At 44.9% G+C, this 27005-nt stretch overlaps 1 protein-coding gene across 3 annotated transcripts in view; it reads left to right on the top strand.

Moving 5' to 3' along the window:
* Positions 1 to 27005, top strand: part of MAP2K4 (mitogen-activated protein kinase kinase 4) — a 61282-nt gene that overhangs the window by 8384 nt on the left and 25893 nt on the right. Inside the window, exons 2-3 of one of the 3 annotated variants that reach the window (XM_030287162.4) lie at positions 13416 to 13518; positions 22709 to 22804. The exons of 1 other annotated variant lie outside the window; for it this stretch is intronic. In XM_030287162.4, coding sequence (XP_030143022.1) covers positions 13416 to 13518; positions 22709 to 22804 — 199 coding nt within the window. The remainder of the gene's footprint in view (positions 1 to 13415; positions 13519 to 22708; positions 22805 to 27005) is intronic. One more of the 3 variants, XM_030287163.4, reaches the window with a different exon arrangement.

Below are 27005 nucleotides of genomic sequence, written 5' to 3'. Positions count from 1 at the left end.
TGTTGGGAGCAGACAGATGAGCTGAATGGGAGTTTATCCTTTATCTGTTTTTGTCTAGGCTTATTTTTTTTCCTGTGGACCAGAAGTGTTGTGTGGTTTGCTTTGGACCTAATTCTCTGGAAGTGGTTCTCTGAAGTGAATTAGCTATCACTTTGCCTTTGGACCAGAAAGGAAAGTGTTTGTACTTTGAAGAGGTTTGTGGACAGAGATAAAACAGTTTCCTTTAAAAACATATGGCTGTGTTGTTTGACCTGGGAGGGGTTGTGGACGAAGATGAAAGCACTGCATTTGGAAATCTTTTCTGGGGAGCAGTGGGACCATGTCCGAGTTTTCCTGTAAAGACCAGTTCTTCTCCTGAACACTCAGTTCAGGACTTGGCCTCATGTCAAACCCTGGAAACCTCATCTTACCTTTGTTATCCTCTTGTTTTCTCTTGTCCCACTCAGAAACCTGCATGGGCAGAAAGTAGGAAGGGGGAGGATGGTCAGAATGGCTTTGTACAATGATGCCCAGGAGCTGAGGAGATGTTCTTCCAGGTCCTTTTTGCCTTGGGGTAGCTGCAACAATCAGTGTGTGGAAAGTGGGCTGTTTGCATGGCAGCTTTTAGAGCTGATTTGCTTTCTGATTTGAGGAAGAGGTCAGTTTTCTGATCTGATATAGCCCAGCTGTTCTCACTAGAAAGTGCGACACTAAGGTGTAAGTTAGTATGCAAATTTACACAAAGGAGTTGTGAATGAGCTCAGACTTCTGTTGGAAGAAGAAAGGGTTGGATGCAAAGGTTTAGATACGCTGTTTTAGGCAGCTCAGCAGTTGAGTTCTTTCTGCACTGGAGCCACATATTTTGGAATATCTGAACAAGCCTTCCAGCATTCTCCTGGAAATGCAAAATCCATTTTAAAATAGATTTCTAATGAATGTATTTCTTTTTGGGAAGAACTGCAGTAATAGCCTGGAGTTTATCTGCCCAGATGGTTATGCCAGAGTCATAAATAGCCAGATAGGCTTTTTATGGGTTAAGCTTTGCCACTGTGTATCAGTGCTTTTTGTGGGTTAAGTTTTGCCACTGTGTATCAGTGCTTTTTGTGGGTTAAGCTTTGCCACTGTGTATCAGTGCTTTTTATGGGTTAAGCTTTGCCACTGTGTATCAGTGCTTTTTTTCTCCAAACAATACCATGTAATAACATAAAACCACAAAATATAGCAACTATATTTCTTAAAAAGTCTATAACACAAAAAAAGCTCCTCTCTCCCTGAATAAACTAAAAATCAATTATCTAGAAAATAAAAACCTAATTTAAGTCCAAGTTGTGTCTCACTATAGTTTATTAAAAATAGGTGGTGGGAGGAAAATGCTTTAAAAAGTTTTCATTTTCATTTTTTGTGTGTGTTTTTTTTTCTTTCTTTTTCCTTCTATAATAATATAATAATAGTAACTTAATAAAGTTTTTTCTTATTATTAAACTTAAGCCTACTTTACTCCATTCTCAATTACATTTCACAGCATTCAATTAAAAAATTACATTTTCATGAGGACACTGGCATTGTGCCAGTGTCAAACCATAACACTACCCTACAAAAAATACGGGAAATGAAGATTGTGTGAATGCACGGTTAATTTCAATGAAGCCCTGCAATGTTTCTAGGTCTGGTAATTTGCTTTAATATAGTCTGGCCTTGAGTGGGAGCCTGGAATTGAAGTGGCAGCAGGAACCCTGCTTCACCACGAGCTGCCAAAAGTCTGAGTGGCACCCTGCCCCATAGCAGAGCACTGTGCTTCTCTCACAGCACCTGGGACACAGTCCAGGAGCCTCTTGTCCACAGTGTTGTTTCCACATAGTAAATAACAGCTTTCTGGGAAGGTTTGTGTAGGGTTTCCCTCCAGAGCTGAGTGATGCTCTGACTTCTGCAGCAGAACTCTGACTGCCCAGTGTTCTCAGAATAATCCTGTGCTGGCATGTCCTGTCTCCTTGAGACCCAAACCAAGCACAGACAGTGCTCTGTGACAACATTCTTCAACAGGTTGGTGTCCTTGCTGTTGAGCAATGCAGAAATGGAGGGTGTAATAAGACTGGGGTCATCATCTTCCTGTCCCTTCTGTTCCAAGAGTTTTGGGTTTAGCAGCCAGCACAGGTTGCTCCATGGCAGCTGAGCTGGTAAAGGGGAAGTTTGGGTCATCTTCATCCAAGCTGTCAGGAGTTGCTGCTGCTTTACTGCCCAGCAGGAGCATTGACTCATGCCAGGAGAAATCTGACTGCTCATCCAGCCTTGATGATTCAATCCCAAGTATTGCAGTTGTTTTTGATGACTGTGGTTTTGATATGATCTGGTCCATGTTAGGACTCAAAGAAACGCAAAAACCTTTGGAAATCTCTTAGAAAAGAGAAAAATAATGACATATAGCAACACAGTGGAAGAATTGTGTCTGCACTTCATGGGCACATTCTGCTGGGATCAGGCAGAGCCCAGCTAATGCCCTTATCCCCTGCTAAGGGAACTGGCAAGCTGGGTGCCCAGGGATTCCTATGACAACTTTAATATTTTGTCTCTACTAGTTACCCCTTTCTACCTCATGCATAAGCGTATCAGTCTCCTTCTTAAAAACAATTAGGACTCTTGGGTTTCAGTAGACAATTTCAGTCATTAGCTGATAATATTCTTTCTGTTGCCACACCTCGGTGATTTCATGGCACCTGTGTATGTAGCTGTTGACCTGGCATCTTCAACATGCATGTGCTGCTCCCTGTGTAATGTCTGTGTCTCAGAGATGTTTTAGGGTGTGATGGTATTCCTGCCCTGGTGTGCCTGGGGCTAGGCAAGGAACCAGCCTCCTCTCCCCTTTCTAGTATGTGGGTGCTCTGTTCCAACTGATGGGATGTTATTTCTGATATCTTTGGAGTTCACATTATCTCTGGGATTTGTTGATGGTCTTGTATGGAGCAGAAAACATGGGCACCAAGGCCAGGTAGATACACCTCAGCTTTCCCCCTTCTCAGATGCCTCCCAGGGAGGGCAGCAGCACCAGGAGCAGAATGAAGCTGTGCTGGTGCCAGGAGCAGAGATGACTCTTGCATCATTGACACAAGGTCATGCAGCTCCCACCTTCTCAGCAAAACTTGGGAGCCCTGCTGTAGTGGAGAAGTTGCAGCATGATAAACCCTTGTGGGTCAGTTTGCTTTGTGGAGAGCATGGGCCAGGTGGGCAGCAGGGCTGGCTCTGGCCACAGGCCACCCACAGGGGCTGCAAAGGTGGAAAACTTCTTTGTGGTGGGACACCTTGTGGGAGCCAGGAAGGGAATCCTGGTGCTGTTGTGTGGGATCATCAGTTTCTATACCCAGGGCTGGTGCATGCATTCCTTTTCCTGGAAGCTTGGAGAGAGAAGGAGTTAATGGGGACAAGGGCAAAGGAAGAAGATAGCTGGATCTGAGTTGGGGCTACTGGCTGATATTTTTGCAACAGTCTTCTGTTACCCAGCGTGGGACCGCGGGGATTAGCTGGGCAGACTGTCAGGCTCCTTCCGGACTCAGGGCCCGCCTGCCCTCTGCACACCACTAGAGCTTTTCTACACAGACTTTCAAAATCCAGTGCACTGGGGAATTTTTATGGAGAGATTTTATGGTGCTTATTTCTTCAACAGTGAAGTTTTGTGTTTGCCCCTAGTTATTTACCCTAGTAAAAGGGTAAACAGCAAGGTTGCTGCTTCCTGTGAGTGCAGTGGTGCTAAATTCCTCATGCACATTGCTGTAGTGCCTGCATCCCACAGCCTGCTGGATCACACCTGCCTCTTCCAAATGTTGGTGGGTTGGGTCCTTGTCACTGCTCAGGACTGGGAGCTTTGCCATGACCTGCCCCTTTTATCAAGCAATGGATCTGTACCCAGGTCTGCAGTGTGGTTATTTGGTGTGATCTCTGCGTGATTAGGAAGAAATTCTTTGCTTGGGCAGAAATGATTCCCTGTGAGGGTGATGAGGCCCTAGCAGAGGCTGCCCAGAGTAGCTCTGGCTGCCCCTGGATCCCTGGAAATGTCCAAGGCCAGGCTGGATGGGGCTTGGAGCAGCCTGGGATAGTGGGAGGTGTCCCTGCTCATGGCAGGGAATGGAATGAGATGGCTTCAACATCTCTTCTCACCCAGACTGTTCTGTGAGTCTGTGAGTCTGGCTTGGCTGCTGGCGAGGGTGGAGAGGGGGCTGCAGGCAGTGCTGCTTGCCCAGGCTGCTGTTGTACAGGTGAACTGTCATTAGCAGCACCTGTGGGGGAATTTTTGCAAAAAGCCACTGTACATATCCTCCCCTACTCTGGGCAGATGTCTTTGATGAAAGTGTGGAATGCTGTGCTCGACCAGGTCTGTTTTTTTGCTGTGGTGGCAGTGCTGGAGAGCTGGGTTTCTCTGGGAAATTGCCTGGGCACAAACAGCTGGACCATCTGTTTTAAAATATTGTTTAATAGGGGCAGATTTACTGCAGACTTTCAGCTTTCTGGGAACAAAACAATCTCTTCAGTCTTAAAGTTTGTTACTTCATGTGGTACCCTGGTCCACTCCTTTCCTGCCAGATGCCAATGTTTGTCCCCTGGGTCCTGATGATGGGACTGCTCTGTATTCAAAGCAGTGCAGCCTAAAGTTTGATTTTAAAAAATCCATTTTATTTATGATTTTAGAATAAAAATTGAAAGGTAAAAGGAGATTCTTAATGCTGGTGCTCTCTTTTGAGTGAATGAATGAGAAATGGTCTCTTTAGGTTTTCTGATAAGCTTTTGTGCAAAAGCACAAAGAGAGAAAGCTATGACTTTTTTTAGCATTATCCTTGCTTTTTTTATCAATATTGGTAATGAGAATTTTCTTTTCCTTGCAACTGACCACATCTACCATTCCTATTCCTAAGAGAGTCACTGTTTCTCACAGTGCTCGTGCAGCAAAAACTTAATTAAGACTTCTTAAAAGGTCTCCAATTGCTGAGATAGATTTGTGCCTTCTGCTTTGCCTGTGACATAAGGGTAGCATGGTTTATTTCAGTTTTTGGATGCTTTTTTTAATAGAAGTCTTGTGCCTTTGCATTTCTTTCAATTTACATAAAGATGTTTTTGTTTTTATTCCATATGCAAATTTGTTGCAGCAATTCTAATATCTGAAGAGATAATTGTTAATACCTTTTTAAACAGTTGGTATCTTTGGGTTTTATCTCAGTATATTTTGTGATTGCTGTTCAGAGACGTTGCTTATGAGATACTGTATATAGAAAATATTTTGTTGTCCATTACTTTTCACAGACTGGTGTTTTTCAGTCTTGGAAGAGCTGAGAAGGAGCTATGCTTCAGTGTTCCAGCACAGAGTGAGCCCATGTGTCAGAATTACTCCCATAGGACAGGGTTGGAACGCATCTATTTATTTTTAATAAATAGCTTTCTATTAGCTCAGGATAAATACCAAGTTTCCTAAATATCTGTATAAAGCTGGAATTTCAAACCTCTTGCAAGCTAGAGCTCTGTGACAGGAATTAGGTGTTAATTTTTTTTTTTCAAGTACTCATTCAGTGCTCAGTAATTGTAGATGGTGGCACTTACAGAGGGCAGGAGGGGTCTGGCCTGGACCTGGCACAGGCTGGCACGTACCTGTGAAGTGATGGTTTCTGCTGTGCCTCCACTTCTTTTCCTCAAGAAGAACATCTTTAATTGGAAGGTGGGGGTTACTTTGTGCTGAGAAGGAAAAGGCAGTTGCTATTCTCTCTGCTGGAAGATCAAGGGTGTTTAATGGAGAGAGAATCTTTGCAGGTCCTCTGCTTGTTGTGAATGAAAGGAATGTAACACAGGTGTCTGAATTTCTCTTGTAAGCCATTGAGAAGTGTCAGGATTTGATCCCCTGTGCTCTACAACCCTTTCATGCCTCAGTTCAGGATGGCAGCTTTGCCTTAGTGAATAATTTGACAAAACTGTGCTTTCAGGTGAGACACGAGGTGCGTTGATGTTCTGCTAACCTACATTGGGAGACCCTGACAGTAAGCTGTAAATAATAAATAATAAATGGTGAAATGGGGAAATATGCAATGGAACTGACTTGCTGCTGGCCTAAAGAGAGCAGCTTTCAGGCTGCAGCTGCTGCTGTGCGCTGGGATGCAGCTCTGCAGAGCAGCAGGATGCAGTGCTGAGTGAGGTCTCTGGCCATGGCATGCCCTGGCATTCCTTGCCCAGGCAGCAACCCAAGCCATTCTCAGTTTCTGTGTGCTGGGCTCCTGCCTGTGCCCAGCTCTGCCTTGTCTGTGGGAAGGGCTGTTCCCAGGGGTAGTTCCTTCCCATTTGTGTTTTGATGACAAGTCTGTATAAAGAAAATGAAAGGGTCAGGGACTCTGCTCTTTTTTTTCTGTTTCTGTCAGGGTTACAAACCTCAAAACTGTTTGAAATTTATTTCCCAGACTTTGATGTGAAGATTCCTTCCCAGTGTAATTTCATTTAATTTCACAGCAAGATCCCAGTCCTATGGTCAGGGCTTGTTAATAGTGCTGCAAGATAAACACAAAGTATAAAAAGCACTCTTTTTTTTCAGTTATAAAAACTGTAGCAATAAAAAGGCAGCAGGAGTTCCCATGCTGTGGAATTAAAGGGATTGTATGTCCTTTGGAGGAGCAGAACCCTTTGAGCTTTTGGTGGGAGGAGACCAGAGCTCTCTACAGCAGTTTCAACTCCTGACTGTGATCCATGTGCTGGAGCCAAGCTCTGCAGAGCTCCTGGCTGGGAACACTGGGGTTTTACTCATCTGAAACCACACAAAAAAGGAAAACCACAAAACCCTCAGCTTCCTGCTCTGCAGGTAACGTGATTGCAGCTTCTCATTTCTCTGCTTTCACTTTCTGCAGTGTTTGCTTGCATTAGGAATGGCTGTTTTAAGGCCTTTATTTAAAATATTATTTGTTTACTTAGATCTGTTCTCTCTTCACTGACAGGATGCAAGGTGTTTGCCTAGAGATGCAGCAGCTGATGTTCCAAAGCCAGTGTGTTGTTCATTGCTGCAAAAGTGTCTTGCTGCAGATCCTTTGGCTGTTGGTTTGCAGTCAGAGCTGTTGTGTCCATCTGTGCAGCTCTTCCTTCAGGAAGAAGTTTAATTGTTGTCACACTTCAGTATTATCTTCACTAGCAAGAAAGTGAAGGTTTCTGCCACATAAGTAAAAATCCACAACGCTGTTGAGAGCAGCCAGCAGCTGGAGGCAGCTCTGTCAATCTGCCAAGCTGCTGAAGGCAGCAGCCCTGTGCCCAAATCCCTGTTGACTCCAGCCTTCAGTGGAGCTGTGCAAGGGGTTTGGTACCTGCTGCCTTCAGTCCCAGCACAACAGCTCATTCCTGGCGTTCTGTGTGTTTTGTCACGTCAGGGACAATGTTGGGCAAGAGTGCCATCACTATGTGTCTCTCTGAAGAGGGTTTGGTGCTGCCAAGCTATTAAAGCTGAAAATTCTGTTGGAAACATCAGTCATTAGACAATGCCTGACATGTCTCAGCAGTGGGAATCAGGGGTTCCTTCCTGAGCTTGTCCTGCTACAGGGTATTGCTAAATTGTACTGAATGTTTCACAAGACGGTACAAAGATGGAATTTTTATGAGTGCATAAGATTTTTTTTTTTTGGTAAGAAAAACATCAGCCCAAAAAGCTGGTGTTCACAGAGCTGTGATGTTTAACAAAGCCCCTGAGTGTTCATTCAGTTATTTTGGTGTTGAGAAATTACTGGCCTATGGGTGTTTCTGCTGGATTTCAGCATGAGGAAAAGTTTGAACAAAGTATTGAAAGTGAACCAAAGTTCATTTAAGTAAGCTTTTTTTAGGTTTTTTGCCTTTTTTTTTTTAAATTCCTTGTTATGTGAATTTTCCTTCATTTTTCCCTCTCCAGTTCCTTGGAAAGCAGAGTAATTCAAGTGCTGGGAGGAGAGCTGTGACATGGCAGCAGCACCCCTGGCCACGGTGGAGGTGTGCTGGGCAAACCCTGGTGCTGGGTTGTGTACATCCCTTGTGGCACTGAGGATCTGGTCCACCCAGGCCTGTTGTGTGCTCATGGGGAGATCTGTGCTGCTGCTGCTCTGCACAGAGTGGTGGAAATTCAGCAAACTCAGGTTGTGTCTCAAATGCAAGTGTCAGGGCAGGTTCTGTGTGACAAGGGGAGAGAGCAGGTGGTGGCAGAGCACCAGGCAGAGGTGACAGGTTTGTGTCTCTTCTGCCAGCCTGCACATAGCTGAGCTGCTGGGTTGGGTTTGTGTTGTTGAACTTGACTTCGAGTCTGAGGGCTTCAATCAAGTGTTGGGTTGAGTTGGGTGGGCTCTTGCCAGCCTGGCATGATGATTTATAATTGTCACTGTGCTGTTCCATATTGAAAAAGTACTGGGCATGGCCCTTTGCATAATTTATTGTTGTTGTTCACCAGGAGAGGTTCCAGGTGCTCTACAATAAATTTCCCAGGGCACTGTCACCCTTTGTTCCTGACAGCTGCTCCATGACAAGCTCAGCTCTGCAGGGTCTTGCCGTGGCTGCCTTGGGCACAGGTTGCAGGAATATTTTGGGTGAAGCAAAGTGCTGCTGTGAGAGCAGACACAGACTCCTGGTCTGGCAGCACCTCCTGTGTGGACAGTTGAGCCCTGCAGCTTCTCTCCAGCAGTGTTTTACCAGGCTTGGCACTGGACTGTGTTGGGTTTGCCATGTGTTAAATGCTGCTCTCCAGCTAGAAATTGCCTGAATCCCAGTTTGGGCTGGAAGCTGCTGTTCCATCCTAGTGCTGTGCCCTGCTCTGGCAGGGAGCTTTAACCCTATTTATACAAATGCTGTTTCCAAGCAGGGTAGCATCAGGGATAATATTAAAGGTTACCAGTGGGTTTTGGAGAGTCTAGAGACTTCATTCTCAGGTTTTGCTTCTGGGAGTTTCCAGTCTGAGGGAACTAATCTTAATCCGATTGCAATTTCTTGCCCTCTAAGCTTAACCTACTTTACCAGGCGTTGTGGTGGAGGTATTTATAGATGCTGGAAGTGCTGTGGGATGTAGCCCTTATCCTGCATTCTCAGTCACAGAGGTGGGTCTCTGCTGCTGCAGCTGTGAGCCACCTCCCAGCCCCAAATCATGCAGATGTCTCACTAAAATATTGTCTAGTATGGTTGTTTTGCCATGGAGTGTGTTCATGAAGGTAGTGGCCAGTAATCCTTCCAGAGTCCTGGCTGCTCTAGGCTTGGGTGTTTGTACTCCCTGGTTGGAAGCACATTTGTGGCTGTGGGTGAATTATGGCTAAATCCTCTTACTAATGAGGTGACTCCTAAAAATGAGCATGCTTAGCTTATTCCTGCAGTGCAAAATCATCATTTCAGATTTGAATGCTCACTCTCAGATTATATGAAGCTGAAGGTTTCATTGAAGGGCTAAAAATGTCAGGAACAGGCAGATGCACTGAAAATATTTGTACCCTTTAAACTGAATTTCCATAGTTGCACCTCTTAAAACTAGTAAGTCAAACTTCTTTCATGCAGACTTCTCAAATAGATCTGCATGATATGCTGAAGTTCTTCAGGTTTTGTTTCAAAGTTTGACTAGTTTTTTTCTTGAAAAATAATTTATCTTGAGTGTGAGACTGGAAACCTACTTTAGTCTCAAATTAGTTGTGCTGATGTTGGAGTAGATCCATGAGCAAGACTGGAAGGAAGGAGGTAGGAGTGCAAGGTGGTAGGTTGGAAGGGTCTGTGGGCAGGCAGAGCTGTGCTAACAGCAGCAGGAATAACCAGCTGGAAATCCTGGGAGCTTTCAGGATGTCAGCAACTGCGGGGCTGCAGCTCTGAACGCAGGTAAATGTTCCTTGCTGTCTCTACATCAAAGCAGGCATTTTGTTAGCAGACAAGATACAGCAGTTTGGCTTTTTAAAGCTGTTGGAAGAGTGGAGATCTGTGTTGTTTTTGTTCTTTTTTTTTCATGTCTCACCTTAGAGTTTGCACTAGCTTTGCTTGGAATTACCTTGGAAGAAATCAGAGCTGATAGTTTTCTATTAAGAAAATTACCTTGGGTATTGAGCTCTGTTTCCAAATGTAGGCAAATAATCCATTTTTACCCACTTCCTCTGTCTTTTTGTTGATGTGTTTTAATATTACAAGGGAGAGGTAGAAAGATTGCACAGTTCGTTACAGTTCCATTGATTTTCCTTCCTGCTGTTTGCTGTCAGTTTGTGTTTCTGTGCTTGTATCTTTTCTTCCTGGTCACAGTAAAGAGAGAGAGTGCAGATTTGATTCCTGGTGTATCATAGCTCCACAATCAGAGAGTGACTTCAGCATCTGACCAGACAGAATATTTACCTGTGCACTGTGACTCACGTGAACACTGCGACCTGTGCTCACTTGACCTTGCTCAATTAAGATGTTGATCCTGCAGAGTTGAACAGAGCAGAAAACATTTTTGCAGGGATCAGTTTGTACCCTTGCAGGATAGAAACCTTGGGAAATTCCATTAAATTACTGCTGTTTTGAAAATCTTACTGCTTAAAAAGGGAGCATTTTGTTCTGTGTAATCTCAACATGGGAAGCAGTGCTCTTCAGGTGTGACATGCAGGAATGGTGGTGAGGAAATTCTAGGAAGAAGTTGGAATTGCTTTCTCCAACAGGAGGTGACTCAGAGGCTTGAAGAAATGGCCAAGGATATCTTGGACCAGCCGCAGTGTGTCCAGCAAGAGCAGGAGAGTGACAGTCCCTCTGTGTTGGGCACTGCTCAGGCACCTTGAATCCCTCGTGGCAAGACAAAATTTGGGGGGCTGAGGCATGCCCAGTGAAGGGAATGGAGCTGGGAAAGGATCTGGAGCTCCAGAAGTGGCTGAGAGAGCTGGGAGAGGGGCTCAGCCTGAAAAAAAGGAGGCTCAGGGGGGACCTTGTGCCTCTGCACAGCTCTTGACAGGAGGGGACAACCAGAGGGGTTGGGCTCTTCCCCCAGGGAACAGAGACAGGAGGAAAGGGAATGGCCTCAGGTGTGCCAGGAGATATTAGGATATTAGGAATCATTTTGGAAGGGGCTGCCCAGGGATGTGGTGGAGTCCCATCCCTGGAAGTGTAAAAATGTGTGGATGTGGTGCTTGAGGCCATAGCTTGATGATGAACAAGGTGGTGGTGCTGGAGCGATGGTTGGACTCGCTGATCTTAGAGCTCTTTCCAACTGGAATGATTTGGGATTCTGTAAATCATAGATGTCCTAGGTGAAGTAAAAATAGTAGTACACAATCTAACTCTGGAGGAATACTTTTGGCCTGCGTGTGACCTGCTGGACAGCTGTTTCTTGTTTTGTGAAGGCTGGTTGGCCGTGGTGGTGGTGGTGAAGGGGCCTCAGAGTGATGAGAACTTAACTGCAGAGCCAAGTGCTTGGATTAAATCTGGTGACGGATAGCAGCACATAAATAATTCCGTCCTTGGCCTAGCACCCATTCACCAGTGCAGCAAGGAACAAGGGCTGCTGTGAGCCCAGATTTTTCTGGGGCTGTTGTGTAGGTGCTTTTCCCAGAGTCTGTTTTGGCTGTTATCTATGGAATGCCAAGGGCTGAGCATTTGGGGACACAGGGCATCACTCCTGGACCTCAGTTCCATGCACAGGCCTGGTGGTAGAATGATGACATCCTTTCAAAAATTGTTTTGAGGACACCACCACCACTACCTCTTTAAGGCTGGGATGATTTGCAATAAAGATTGCTACCCTTATGGGTAGATTAACTTATTTACAACCAGAAAGCTATTTTTGGCTGTCTTTTTTCTTCTTGGAGAGGAGCCTAACATAGGATATAAACCTTCTTAGATTCCCTCAAAGCATAAAGTAGTACCGCTTCTGCTCAGCTGAAGTCCAGGCCATCCTGGTTTCAAATATGGTCTGGACTTGGTATAGCCATTAACATACAGCTGAACAAACCCAGTGGTCACAATTGGGAAGACCATAAGTCAAGAAACTTCATAATTTCAGGTCTGGTGTTAAGGATTACCTGAATTTGTGAAAAAGTTACCTATTTCAGAGTTAATTTTGATCATTCTCTCTCCCAGAATCTTAACTGTAAAAGTTCTCAGAGAAGTAGATGTTATAATGGTCGATGATTAGAATTATGTGTTCAGTTAGCAGAACCTTTAAAAGACAATTTATATAGGGTGGATATTTCTGCAGCACATTTTCGGGCAGTTTGGTCACACAGCCTTGGTGGTGGTGGGCATTAGTGAATTCCAGAGGCACTATAACTCCCACCCCTCTTTGTTGTAGTGAGGCAGGGTGGTCTGTAATGACCTTGTGTGTAGCAAAATCACAGCTAAACTCCTGCATCCACAGGGGCTCTTCTGCCTCCAGTTGGAATGATGTGTCTGCAAGGAATAGAAAGTCTTTTTCAGGATGAAATTCAAGGTTTGGAGCCCACAGCTGAAGCTGTGGAAGGCTGCTGGGGAGCACAGTTTGCTTTGGCTCTCCTCAGCCTTTGCTTCATTTGAGTCTGTTGTTTCACTTAGAGTACATTTCCATGTGATCTGTGCTGGATGGAAATTCCTGGCATTTCTCAGGATGTTCCTTTTTCCCGGTTACATTCCTTGTTCATCAGCTGAGCAGAAACAAACTATCCTGTTTGCTTCCCAGGGGCAGCCTAAGCTTCTGTATTTGCTGGATTTGTAGAAAATCCAACTTCAGATGAAGCAATCCTTAGAAACCTACTGAGGCTGAAATCAACAGACCAATATTTAAGTGTGTTACAAAGTGTCCCTGAGTATAAAAAAGGAAGAAACTTGGTGTATAAATTTCACAAATAGTAAGAATAGGAGCAGTCTGTGGGGAGATTTTCTGATGAAGGTTTGTAGTTAATTGTGTCAATTTTAGTCTTGAATTACATCAATTCCCATGTTTTTCTGAGCTGTATAAACATTGCTGTGAGAAAGGGAAAATCTTCCAACACAACAGAAGTGTCCTGGACAGAGGCTGAGGTTTGAGGTGTGTGAACAAAGCAGACTCAGAGGATAATAGAAGAAATCCCTGGACCCCAACAGCCATCCTGTGCTGGGAGTTCTTATGAAAAGCATCCCAAGGTGCCCTTTCCCTCTTCAGAGCCATGCCCCAGGCTGTGTGTGGCAGGTCAGACCTCTGTGCCCCATGGGTGTGCATGGAGGATGCTCAGCCCTGGGGCTGGAGGTGGTGGTTGCTGGAGCCCTGGCAGGTGTTCCAGGTGCTCCAGCTGTCACAGGAGGTGCTGTGGATGCCTTGCTTTGGATGCAGCCTTGCAATGAGCTGGGGAAGACCCTGGTATGAGATCTGACTCTGTCACCATCCCTGTGTCCTAACATAAGCTGTGATTTGCTAATGTTGTAAAATGTAAAATCTTTTTCTTACAAGATGTCATTATTTTTTCTGTTTATTTCCAGATGCTCTCAATATTTTGTGCTGACAAAAAGTTCACTTTATGTTCATTGTCTCCCAGGTAAACGCAAAGCGCTGAAGTTAAATTTTGCAAATCCACCTTTCAAGTCCACAGCAAGATTTACTCTAAATACTTCTGGAGTTCCTTTCCAAAATCCACACATGTGAGTATAAAGCCAATGGCACAACTAGTGGAACAACTTTGAAATTAATTAGCCAATACCCAATGTTAGTTAAATGCAATTTTATTAGTCCAGTTATTTGTCAGTTGTTTAAATCTCTCAGTTTTGAGTCACTGTAAAATATTTTTTTCTCCAGAATTAAAAAAAGGTTAAATTGGGATCTTCTCGGTTTACACTGGAGCAAATGCCTTCCAGAATTTATTGAATTCAGTATTATAGCTAGTAATGATAGATATACCTATAATTAATATCTAGACTGATTCACTGTTGTTTTCCTATATTTTTATTCAACTTATTACTTTTTGTTAGAAGTTCTCGTTTCTGTGTTACTTGTGAAAGTCATAAATGTGATAGAATTGTTTTCAGCACTAAAACAGACAAAGGTTGAGGATTATTATTTTAGCAGCAGGGAGATGTTAGGGGAGTTATGCAGAGATTAGGTCTCAGTGAGTTTTGTAGCCAGTTTAGCCCCAAGATATCCCTGTCCAAAGTCAGAGAGCAAGTGTGGCACAGAGTTATTCCTGACTCTGGTAAACACCAGGGTACATCTGCACCAAAAAGATCAGCTTTGTATCCTCAGATCCACCAATCTAGCTGGCCAGTGCTGCTCTGCAGCCCGTCCCTGTGGCAGATGCAGCAAGCATGCAAAAGATGTCCCACATTTTTCTTCTCTAAGGTCTCAGGAGTTTTGTCAGTGTCAAATGTCAGGAACTGCACCTGCAGCCTCTCTGCTGCCTGGGCTCTCTGGAGTGTCCCTGTCACAGGCTGCTCCTGCTTGGCTCTGCATGTCACTGCCTCTCTCCTGGAGCTCAGGGCTTTCTGCTTCCCCAGCTGGGCTCTGCTCCTGGCAGCTTTGGGGATTTTCAAACAAGCTTTAATCAAGTTAGGAACGGGTTTCTGATGAGTTATTGATGGTAATTGCAATATAGAGAAATTTTATAGAGTACTTTAGATTATTCTTAATATCCTGAGTGACCTGTTCAGCAAGTCCTCCTCTTTCCTTCTCTCTCCTCTCTGAAATAGAGTATTTTTATTGGTTACAGGGCTCACATTTAGACATTCACTTTTTCTGTCTCATCACATCATCAAACTCTTGTTAAGATTTTCTGCAAAGCACCTTCTGGGGCTGTTTCATTTCTCTGACCTTGTTAGTGTGTTAAATAATGGATTTAGTCTCAGCTAGCGAGTCCCCACTATCAGCCATCTATAGGGCTTTGGTTTTTCTGTGCTTATCTGTGCAGATTTCTGTCTTCTGGAAGTCACAGTGGCTCCTGTCTAGCACAGAAGAGCTTTTGTTGTTAGTCTATGACATCTTAAGCTTCATGTTTGTGCAAGTGATTGTCAACACTGTTCAAGACAGGTGCTGCTCTTTCTCTGTGGGAGCTGCAGTTGTTGGCAGGGTTGGATCCTGGGCTGGTTGATGGTGTTACTAGGTCTGAAGGCTTGCAGATGTTCTGGGTTGGATGTGAGAGCTGCTCATGTGCCAGAATTCATGGTGATGTGTCTGTGCTAAAGCTTTCTTGGGAGGCTGCAAGCTGTAGTGGCCATTTCTGTTTGGAAGAGATGGATGCTGTTAGCTTGGTTGCTTTCTCTGTGGTGAGGTTGGCTGAGCTTGAATGCAGCAAGTTGTCCTTGTGTCCTTTGTGTCCATAGCTGTTCCTCAAAAGGAGTGCTGACATCTTCTCATTGCACGCTTCTGTCAGGTGTTTGTCTGGCAGCTGATGTGTCTCCATCTCCTGCCTTCTTCCCTGAGATGCTGGAATGACTTTTTCCTCAGTAGGCTAGAAACCTTTTCTAGACTTTGGAATTGAGCTGCATATTTCAGACCTCCTCGCCCAGACGAGTTCCTGATGCAGAGTGTGTTTCTGTTCACCAAGCCACTTCTCAGCCTGGTGGGGCTGAACAGCCTGGGTGTCCTCCCAAAATGAGCATGGGCTCCACACTGCTGGGCATTGTCCTGGACAGGCCCTGTCGGTCCAGATGGGTGGATCTGAAGATACAGAGAGGTTCATTTCTCACATGAAATTTGGGGTTCTGTGGTTTGGATCCACCAATCCAGGGGTGTCCAGTTGCTTCTGCCTGAGATGGTGTGTTGAACAGCAGAAAGCTAGGCAGGGCTTTGGAAGGAAGGTCCAATTCTGTGATTGCACGTGATGGAGGAGGTGTGTCCTGTTGGGTTCAGCTGGAACTGCTGCCATCAAATCTTCTCGAGAAGTTCAAAGAGGTTTTCATCTAGGCATGGTATGTTTCCTGCTGTGTAGGGCATCCAGCAGTTGTAAACATAATCTTACATGTGACCTGTACAGGGTAAGACAGAATAGAGCCTCAATTACAGACAGTAGTTGGGGAATATAATTCATACTTGAAAGGATGGAGTCTAAAGAAGAGGTAAGAGTTTTACTGGTGGAAGGATGCAGTCTAGAGAAGAGATGAGAGTTTTACTGGTGGAAGGATGCAGTCTAGAGAAGAGGTAAAGAGTTTTACTGGTGGAAGGATGGAGTATAGAGAAGAGATGAGAGTTTTACTGGTGGCTGATGCCTGGTCAGTCAGTGAGGCTGTGTGCAGGCTGGGGAGCAGTCGAGGCTGTGGAGACTTGCCAGGTTAGGCCACAGCTCCTGTGAGTTCAGGCTGACTTTGTCACTTAGACCAGATTAACAGCTGCTAACTTTGTTTTCCCTGCGGCAGACATTGCAAAGGCTGGAGGACACAAACCATGGTTAGGGTGAGCTCTTCAAATTCCAACCCATTATACCAACTGGAAAGCATCCCACCTTTTACCTCATCTGTCCTGTGTCCAAGTAGGATTTAGGTCACAAATAAAATTAGATTACTCCGTTATCTATGTGGAAGCTTTACAGAGCTGCTTGCAGCTGGTTGCCTTTGCTAAAAGGAAATTCAGATCACACTAACAGGAGTGATGTGGTGAGGTGTGACTGTGGTTGTGCATGGCAGGATTTCTGGCTGGGCTGTGCTGCCCATTGCTCTTGAAACCAAGATGGAAACCATTTGGTTGTAGATGGGATTTTTGGTTGTCTGGAAAGCTTTGTGTTCTTGTGCAGTGATACCTGGATGTTGAGGATTTAGATCGACCTGCTAGGAAATGGGCAAACACAGAGAATGCTGTTTGGCACATGGTTGACAGCATGCTGCTTCCTGAGTGTTCTGGCTGGGAAGTCTCTTGACTCTGAGTTACCATCTCTTGAGAACCTGATTACCAGAGCATTGCAGGTTCACCTGAAAAGGTGACAAAATGAACTAATCTCTCTTACTGTACAAATTTCATGTTTGAAGTGTCTGGTGTCCAGTTGAACTCCACAGTCTCCTTATAGCTTGTGAGTGGCTTCATGGATTTATTGGGACTAAAGCATTCCAGAGCTGCCCTGCGTGGAGCTTCTCCTTGTGACACCTGGGAGAGTCACACACTTTGCAGAGAGCTGCCCCAAGAGTGTGTTGGATGTTCCACTGGATTCCTCAAAAACCAGTGGAGGTCCAGTTGCACATCAGACTGTGCTGCTTCCTTTTTTTTTTGGTATACTTCAGGGACTGTTATTCCTGGAAAGGTTTTTTTCTGGTTGTTCCAAAGCCTCTCTGAGGTGTCTGTTGCTCTTTTAATATCCTCTTAGGCTTTCCCATACCCTTCTGGCATGTGGGGTCAGGCTCTGTAGCTGCATAGCCTGCAGCTGGTGGAATTTTTTAGGAAGTAACCTGAGAGAATTCCTACCATAAAAAAAAAAAAAAAAAAAAAAAAAATGGAAACAAAAAACAAATCCCAAAACCTAAACCCCAAAGGGGAATATCCTAAACTGGCATGCTCCCTACTACTGGTGTGAATTTTCCTTTAAATATTTGTCTCTTCTTAATTTCTGTAATTATCACTTCACATCTTTATTATTACTGATTTCTGTTACCTTTCTGCTGTGTGATACCTTCCTGTGGCAGGGAGTGCTGCCTGGAAGCCTTGGAGGCAGAATTCAGAGTCAAAGGTACCAAGAATTTGAATTTTTTTTCTGTAGCTGATTCTGTCTTGTTTCCTGAAAGTTGCAGAATGTGGATGTAATCACTTGTATTTTCAAGTCAGCACAAGTAAAATGCAGCCTCCAAGGCCTCAGCAGAGACATCTCAGTGTCTGAGGAAGCCTGTGGTAACCAGGCGTTCACTTCTCATACAGACATCACTGTCGGTTCAGTGCTGGAACAATGTTTCTTCTGTCATTTTTTCAGGAGCATTTTTTGCAAATTAATGTATTTTGCCTTGTATTTAACCTTCCTTCCAAGATTTTACAAATTCATTTGGCCAGTGATCTCTGCATGACAGAGTTTATGTGGTCTGTAACACACTTGAGTATCTCTGGCCTTAGTAGGTCACTGCTTCAGAGAAGGTTCTGCCAGAGTCAGTGTGAGATTTTCACTGAATGTGCTGCTTGAAGATCTGTTTTATTCTTTATTTTTTAACTTTCTAAGTTTTTGGTATTTCTTAAGTGTATATCCTCTCTGCAAAGGAGCTTTTTGCTGTCTGCAGCTTCCAAATTAAACTTTTCTAGCAGCTTCCACATCCCTTGGAGCTTCACTGCCCTGGCAGGACTGTCCTCTTCTTTCTGTGAGGGTTTTATATCCCAGCACTCTGCTTCTGACTTTAGACCTTCTATGTCTGGAATTAAAATTTGGACCTTGTGTATCTCCATTCAGCTAACTCACATGAATTTTTTAAGGGTGCTGAGCACCTGCATTCCTGTCACTCTGCAGGGACCTGGGCTCCTCAGAACTTCTGGAAACTGGTGAGCCACCCTTGGGTGGCTAAATCAAATCCAGCCTGATGTTATGGAATGACCTGACTCCCATGGGTTCCAAATGCTTCAAGGGTGCTGAGTGACTGAGCTGTGCAATTATAAATTGTTGCACAAATCTCTGCACTCCTCATCCTGTGGATGGGAAGCTGGGACATTGGAAGAGGTAGAGGCTAGGCCAGAAGCTTGTGATAGAGAGTTCAGCAGGGATCTCTGGTGTGTGATGCACAGGTAGCTCTGTGTTAGCTGTCCCATCTGGGCATGGTTGGGAGCTGCTGTCCGGGTTCTTGTGCACACAGCCATGGTCAGAGCTGCTCATCTGGGGCCAGAATTTGGACCTTGCAGCCTCAACCCTCTGGTTGTGATGCATAACAGGACCTGCACCCAGGGCTGGGGGTTGGCCTGTCCCCTCCTTGGTGGGAAGAGTCATGAAGGGTGAGAGGATGGTGATGGTGGCAAGTCACCTTCCAAACAGAGACCTGGCCTGTCCTGCCCAGACCAGAACAGCAGCTGGGTGCTGGAGTGGCAGAGGAGCCGTGGTGCCAGAGGTGTTGGGGTATCCAAGGTGGGAGAGCCTGGAGGCTTCTGTGCTGTCCCTGTGGGCCCTCGTGGCAACACAGCCATCCTTGGCCACCAAGCTGGGACACAGATGTCTCACATAGCAAGGCATGAACATCCTGCAGTTCCTAATTCTAGGTGAGATGGCTGATGCTTGGGCTGCTTCCTCAGGGCTCTTCTCCATGGCATGTTGGGCAGAAGAAGGTGGGATGGGGTAGTGGCAGAGCTGTGTTACCTGTAAAGGTATTTTTAAGTGTTGTCCTCACTTTTCCAGGGACATTAAGGTGGTGTCTGGGGTAAGTCACTCCAGAGTAGTGGTTTTGAGTTGACTACCAGATTTTTTCCTTCTGGGTTGAGTGGTGTGGAGGGGGGTGAAGTATTCTGGGTCAGTGGAAATGAGAAAGGTAGAGCAGTGAGCTGGAAATGTTCATTTTCAAACTGAACTTGACTTCACTGAACATGAAATCTGCATCAGTGTTGCTTGCTGGGACATGGAGTGTCTGGGCAGAAGAGCAAAGCTGGGGATGTTTCCCTTGGGTAGGAGTTTAGTGTAGACTTTCCTTCTCATGCCTGGCTTTTGGTGAGCTGTGTCCTCCCAAAACAATTAGGGCGTGTCCTCCCCTTCATCCTGGTGGCTTGTTTCAAAGCAGGGGAAGTAGGTCAAGGCATTTCAGGGTTGGTATCAGCTCTTCCCTTCATGCTGTTGTGTTACCAGAAGCAAAATTTTCTCCCCTTCTTCCCTTCCCTTTATTTCGAGGCGCTGCATCCACCCCCCAGGACAGCTGCATACATGCTGGCTTCCTATGCAGAGCGTGCTGGTGTTTGGAGAGGAAAAAGGGATGAAGCAGAATGTCATGTGTAACATCTCTGAATACATGTGTATAAATATGTTTGTGTGTACACGCAGGTTTGGTCTCCAGCCATTCTCTGGAAAAATATCTTGTTTAATAATTATTTACAAGTAGCAAAGTAGAACATGGTTTATGCTTTGGGCTGAGCTTGGTGCCTGTGTGTCCCTGCTGTGTTGAGCAGCTGGTGGAGCTGGGCTCTGGCCCTGAGGGGCTGTCAGTGTCACTGTTAATCGGAGAGGGTCAGGCATGGACCACCACAGTTCGTATCTGATTGGACTCCAACCCTTTGACTCCAGATGGAAAATTGAGTTCCTGCAGGAAACCCCTATAAACCAGCTCTTGGAATCAACTCTGCTCATTGCTGCTTTGTGTACTTGGGATCCCACTTTTCATCAGAGCAGGATGGGCACATCCTTTATCTCTTCAGACTTTAATCACCACCTCATAGTAAAATGTCTTTTGTTTTCCCCTGGCTATGGAAAAGTGAGTCAACTGTTCTGCTTTGTGGGCTCAAACTGAAGGAATCAGTCATTGCTTTTATCTTCTGTACACATTGAGGAATGGAGAATAAAGAGAGAAGAGTCTTCAGATTCAAAGACTGCATTGACCCCACGGGTCTTGGTCGACCACTTCTGTCCTCATTCTTTGCACAAATGAGTGACTTCCAGCATGTGCCATGGAGGATGTTGGGTCTGAACGGACAGAACGCACCCAGCAAAACCAGCTGTTGAACAGAGTGGTCATGGAAAGCATCTTGTGGTGCACAGGATGGATGTGATGGAGATGGGGATTGGCCTGTGGGACTGAACTGGTTTTGCTGTTCTGCTTGTTTGGGGAGCAGGCTCATGAAAGGGACTTAAATTACCTGGGTTTGCTGTGTATTGTGTCTGTGAAAACTACAGACATCTTCAATATCAGATGGATGTTCTTGCCTCATACCACAAACACCTTTCCATTTTGGGAAACTTCAGTTAAAAGAGAGCAAATCATAAAATCATAATATAAACTGAAAAAAGTTGGAAAGGACTCACAAGGATCATTGAGTCTTCTGACCCTGTACTCTGCAAAAATCCTGCCCTCTGCTTGGAGTGTTGTCCAAATGTTCCTTGAGCTCTGGCAGCCTTGGGGCTGTGATCCATTCCCTGGCATGTTCGTTGCCCCACCACCCTCTGGGAGAAGAACTTTTTCCTAACATCCAACATAAATCTAAATGGCCAAGCCAGTCTCCGGTGGATTGTGACAACGCTGAACAGACATCTTTGTTGAGCCTGTTTTAATTCCTTCCTTCCTAAGATGAGCTTGGAATAAATCCAGGTGAGCAAATGATCCTTCATGCCTGGCATAAGTGGTGCTTTTGCAGAGACAAGTGTGGATCAGTTGGAAATGATTGTTTCTGATACCTCTTGCTCCGGCAGTGTGAAGGTGGTTGTCCTCTCTGAGGAGCACAGGGCTTGTGTTCTTTGCTCTCTGATATTCTAGGTGGTTATTTCACACCAGTGAAAAGGAGAAAGGTGGCTGTCTAGGAACATTGGTTTAGCTCCTTACAGCACCCTTAGTTTTCTGTTAGCATCCTTGCAGAGCTTACAGCAAACCAGCTCTTGGCTCTGAAGGCTCAGTGAGAACACCATGTCCCAGCAGCCATCACAGAGGAGCCCGGCATGGAAAATCTCACCACACTACTGGAGCCTGGGAATCTTCACCTGGTCTGCACAAATCTTTTTCTTTTAGAGGAGGGACATTTAAAAAAGAATTCAAATTTGGTCTACTTGGTCTTGCTACGAGCTCTTTTGGTCACCACACTGAAGTAGCTGCATCTCTGAATAAGCAGTCTCTGTCTTGCAGTCAGGTGCTTTCTGTGTCTCCCATCTGTCCTTGTCTGCCACAGAAAGAAATACATGACCAGGTGCATTCTTGGCAGTGAATTTTGGGTTATTTCAGGCTGTGATGCTGTCCAAAGTTTGTGAGATACTGTTTGGTTGTATGTTTTTTATTTAATTCCAAAAGAGAAGGTGAACTTTTCCACACTTGGGATGTATTTTTTTTACCTAGAGCAGTTTAAATTAGAAAATCACTTCTTTAGAGTATTTGAAACTAAACCATTTCTTATAGTTGAATTAGCAGTGGTCTTTATCTGCCCCTCTCAGGTGGTTCCTACAAGGAGCTGAGCAGAGCCCCTGGTTCCTTTGCTGGCCATGTGTCCGTGGCTGCAGTGGTCAGTGGTGCAAGGATCCAGGGCTTGTTCTCCACAAAAAGCTTAGCAGAAGCCCATCTCAGCCAAGCTCCTCCAACTGCTCTGAAATAACAGGTCCTCGTGTTGAGAAAGATTTCTAGAGCTGGACAGCTTGAGGGACTCTGAAATCCAGAATACAAGTTTGTTCCTAGAGAAGTCTCAGTGCAGAGTGGTGATTAACTCTTGTCAGTTGTAGGGCTCTGGAGGGAATAAGTAAGCATGTAGTTGTTCAATTCCTTCAGACTTATTTGGGAGAGGGTATCTGATGAATGGCAAGACCACCAGTCCTAGATTGGTGGATTCAGGATGGAAGCTTGATTTTTAATTTTTTTAAGGGAAAAGAAGTTGTTAATAAGATCTGCCTTAGCACATCAGAGCAGGGATGGTCAATGTGCCTCGAGGGAAGTAGCATGTCACTAACATACAGGTATTTGGCTAATAAGTTAATAATGCATGTTTCTAATTGTAGTAATAATACAGTTGGAAATAACAATTCTCATTGCTGTAAGAAAACAAATTGCTTATGACTTAATCTGTTAAAACAAGTTGAAATCATCGGGTGCAGCTTTGCCCCCAAGGAGGGGGAGGTAGCTTAGGTGGAAATTGGAAGAAAAAGACCTGGCTGTGATTTGTGCTGCTGAGTGCTCAGTGGGCAGTGTGACTTAGCTGAGTATTGTGTTGTACATTATTGTGTCATGTGATAACAGCACCATGTTTTCCTGTCATTTCCACAACTTTTCCTGGCTGAAGTGACACACAAGCAACCCTGGGTAGTAATCACATTGTCCCGTTCAGTTTCAAAAGGAGAGAAGCGGACCTCATCCAGAAACTTTCCAGCAGGCTACAGTAAGCTTTCCTGTCTGTTAGCCATTGTCAAATCTTCTCCATCCCGCAAAAATGGCATCTCTTAAAGTAATGAAATTGGCTCAGAAATAGTGTCATTCCATCGGGTGATTGCTGTGTAATAATGATTTTGCAAACTATTTATGGTCTGTATTGAAGTTTTTTGTTGATTCTTATGGCTGTGCTCATGTCTGTTTGCTGTTCTCTCTCAGGGAACCCAGGAGAGGAAATAAAAAGAATCAGCATTCTCAGAAGAGTTGCTTAAATTAATTAGCTCAGAGTTTTCCAGTGTTATCCTGAAGTTCTTGAATCCAGTTTAAGCTCAGAAATCCCAACAATGGTGGGTTCAGTGAATGTGTTGCAGTCTGGCTCATGAATGAGTCAAAATGAGTTTGAGATCAATGTGCTCAGTTAAATTCAGCTCAGTCTTCACCACTATGGGTGGAGAGGTTTCTTTCATGTAAGGGCAGGGTTAATCCAAATCCATTGTAACTCAGTATTTTACCAGGGGAGCTTAATACAAAATACTGACATTTTAAAAGCCTCAGCCAAGCCCCATTGAAGCCAGGGAGACTCTGAGCACATGCTGGGCTGAGTTCTGGAAGGGTTGTGCCATCTTCCACTTTTTTGTTTCTATCTTAACGTTTTGGAGGAGCATAAAAAAACAGAGCAGTGCTAGGGAGAATTTCAGCCTCTTTGTCACAAGGAAAGGGAGCAAATGTGCTTTGCTTTAATCTGGGTAGGTGCAAAACGATTTCCTTCCTTTGCCACATTTTCTGTATCTCTTCTTCGTGTCTAGGAATCTGATCCTGAATCTAATGAAGCCTCAGGACAGCTTACATGGATCAGAGCAAACCCAAATTAGCTCTGCCCCTCTTGCAAAGATGCTGCTTGTTTATGAAAAACAATATTTTTTTCTTTTGAGAATCCAAAGACTTTGTGATAGCACCAACATTGCCACACCTCTAGGGAAAAAGGGGAACATTTCTTCTGGAGACCTTTTCTAGTGAAATTCAAGCTAGAGTTGATATGGTTTTAGCATTGGCCTACAGGGTCTGAAAAAGGTTTTAGAAATGACACAGACTTAGAGATAGAAGAAACAAAGCTCTCCAAAATCTCTCCAGGCTGTCTGAGAGTCTTGGTAGGAAGGTGTCAGCCACAGTCCTGAACTCTGTTTGTTCTCTGAAGTTTCACAGTGTTGTTTGAACCCTGCAGTTTGCATGGATGCTTTTTTGTTAGGATTTACATTTTAGCTTTGGCTGGTGGACCACAAATCAGTTTTTATAATGTCAGCCTTTTTATCAAGCTTGTGGAAAAGAAGAATATATTCTCATTAACCCTAGTGAAAACAGGAGCTTTAGTGAGAGACTTCTGAGCAGAATCCAGCACAAGGCAGGCTTGGGAAGCACAGCTGGTTCGCTTGGATCTTTTTGCTTCTGCAGATTTTATTCATGTCAGCTGTACCATGGAATATGTCAGCTTTTGGGCTCCTTTGAGTCCTGCAGAGCTCTCAGCAAAGTGACACAGAGGAGATAGGCAGCTATCTATGTCTTTTTAGCCTTGCTTCGTGTCTGTTGACTTTCAATTTTGCTTAAAAAAAACCCCACCACCTTTTCTCTGCTTCTTTCAACAGTCCTTCTTTTTCATGCCAAGGAAATGCTTGTTTTTAAAAATTGTGGCCTCCCTGCAGATTTTGTTAACAGCAAGGCTCGGGAAACTTTCACAGCCTGTCTGGGAGCTTCCCAAGGTGTCTGTGGGTCTGCATAGGAGATTTTTGGGGTCCTGTGGCCATCACAGATGTTCCCACGTGTGTCCAGCTGTGCAGCTTGTGGCGAGCAGCCTCGTGGCCGTGCCCGGCCCGGCGGTGCCTGGCGCCAGCGCCCGCCCGCCTCCTGCCAAGCTGGACACAGCTCTGACAAAGGACAACTGTTTGGAGGAGTTGTTGTCTTGCTTGGTGCTCCTAATCCCTGGAATAATTGCTGTGACAAGCATAGTAACCATCTGCAGGGAGGCTGGCACGTTGGTGCCTTTCAAGTGCAAGGATTGCAGCCACCTCCTCAGCCCCTTTTTTCTTGGCTTTTCAAAAAATTTCAAAAGCAAGATGGGGACTTGGAAGCTCAAGGCCTGGATGAGTTGTCAGGAGCTGTAGTCACTCTAAGGTGACTTTTGGAAATGCTACTTTTAACTGTTTGAAGAGTATTTAGGCCACTTCAGCTATTTATATTATTTTTTAAAATGCTGTATGAAGCCCCACAAGTCCATTTTACACATTCTGGGCACTTGGAGACTATATTTCCAATTTTGCCCAGCATTCCCAGCCTTAGAGAAGGTTGGATTGCACAGTTTAAAAACAAAATGGTAGGAGAAGGCACATATCTGGTGACTTTTGTGCAATCTCTGATGTGCACTAGCTCCAGGGACTGGGCACTAACTACTTTTTACCTTCACTGACCCTGAGCTGTGTGGTTGTCCTGCTATTCTCTGCAGCAGGCTGCTGTAGTATCCAGAGCATTAGGATTTACTGCAGGGTTTTTTGCATTTGGAGGCATGTCCACCCTGTGGATTCATGTCTTCATACATCTGCAGCAGCACAAACATACAGATGGATGTCCTATACTGGCAATTTAGTTCTTATTGCCTCAGATTTACATGAAAAAATTCCCAATTTAGATGAATGCAGAGAGCCTGTGTTCTCGATTTGCAGTTTTTGGCGTGGTAATCCTTTGGGATTTTGATTTACACTGCAATATTTCTTATAAGTGTGGTTCTTTGACACTAAAAGCAATTGTTGCATTCCAGTTATGACTCTTGATGTGGGCCATGCTGCTTAAAGGAAAATTGCCCCGCTTGCATATGGCAAATCAGCTAAATGAGCAAAACCTCTATTCAAGTATCTGTCACTGTGTCAAACTGGTAATTTGGTTATTTGACCATTTCCCTGGGTATTTGAGAAGAGCTGAGCAGGAGCTGTGGTTGCGAGACAGGGCAGATGGCATCATAAATACGTAATGGAAATGAAGCCAGGCTCCAGGAGGGGAGGGTGTGGGGCTGGGTGGGCATGGTCTGGCTGGATCCAAAGCCCTGGAGAGCAGCAGAGCCCTCGGTGCAGCCCTGGGGAGGAGGGGATGCTCCCCAGCTCCCACCTTCTTCCTGGCAGCTGCGGAACAATGGCCCAGATCTGCTTTCACACCACAGCTGGGGACACACAGGCTGCTTGTGTGACAGGGAAATAATGAATTCCAATTCACTTTCTCTTCTGGTGTAGGGTCAGAAAAGCAAAGTTTCCTACTCTGAAAAACAGAGGGAAGAGAGGAGAAAGGCTTAATTGCTTATTTGAATAAATTGCCTCAATGTTTAAATTTTTAACTCCATGAGAACTTTGATAGGAAATCTTATTTTCAAACAAGAGCTGAAAAGGGAGCTCAGTCAGTAAAATCTCAATAATTCACCTCTCTGCTGTTTTTCTTCTGCTTTTTTGAAGAGGATTTAGCTCTCAAAGATTGTGCTCCTTTGTGCCCACCAGCTGGCAGGAGGTGAGGCAGGAAATGCCCATTTGTCTGTGCTTCCTTGGCATGGTGCTTCTCACCACCCTTCCTCCCTCAAAACAAGAACTATTTTTATGGCACTGACAAAACAGGATGGTGGAGCCGTTAGACAGAAATCAGCTCAGGAGCTCCCAACAGAAGCTGTCAGTGAGACACTTGGCACGTGTGGAGGTCGTGTTTCTTTTCTTTTTTTTTTTTTTTTTTTCCCATTTCTTTTTTCCCTCTGTTCTTTTCTTTTTTGTAATTTTGCTGCTTTTTTTCATGCCTTGCTTTTTAGTAAGCCATATCCTGGGAGAGCCCCACTGAATGCAGGGTTTGTTTTGCACAGGAGCTCTGAGATGGCATCCATCCCACCTGTGCTGTGCTGTAGCACTATTAGCTGGTTTCCCAAATCATTTCTAAGTGCAGTGTAGGGGCACTGTAGGGAACAGCAGATGGAAATCTTGGGCTGGGCAGGTTAGAGAGCAGGAAACACCACGGCAGACACAGCCCAGCAGTGGGGAGAGGAGCTGCTCCCAAATCGAACAGGTCGAGGCTTCAGGACATGCAGCTGCTAACCCAAAGCGCAGCAGAGGAAGCCATTTGAACTGTAGCTGCTCCAGTCAATTGGCCTTTTGCCCTCTCAAAACCTGGGATCCCAATAAAACCCTGTCTTGGCT

This window comes from Taeniopygia guttata, chromosome 18 (genome assembly GCF_048771995.1).
Source record: "Taeniopygia guttata chromosome 18, bTaeGut7.mat, whole genome shotgun sequence".
NCBI lineage: Eukaryota > Metazoa > Chordata > Aves > Passeriformes > Estrildidae > Taeniopygia > Taeniopygia guttata.
This window is presented reverse-complemented; position numbering and strand designations above follow the sequence as displayed.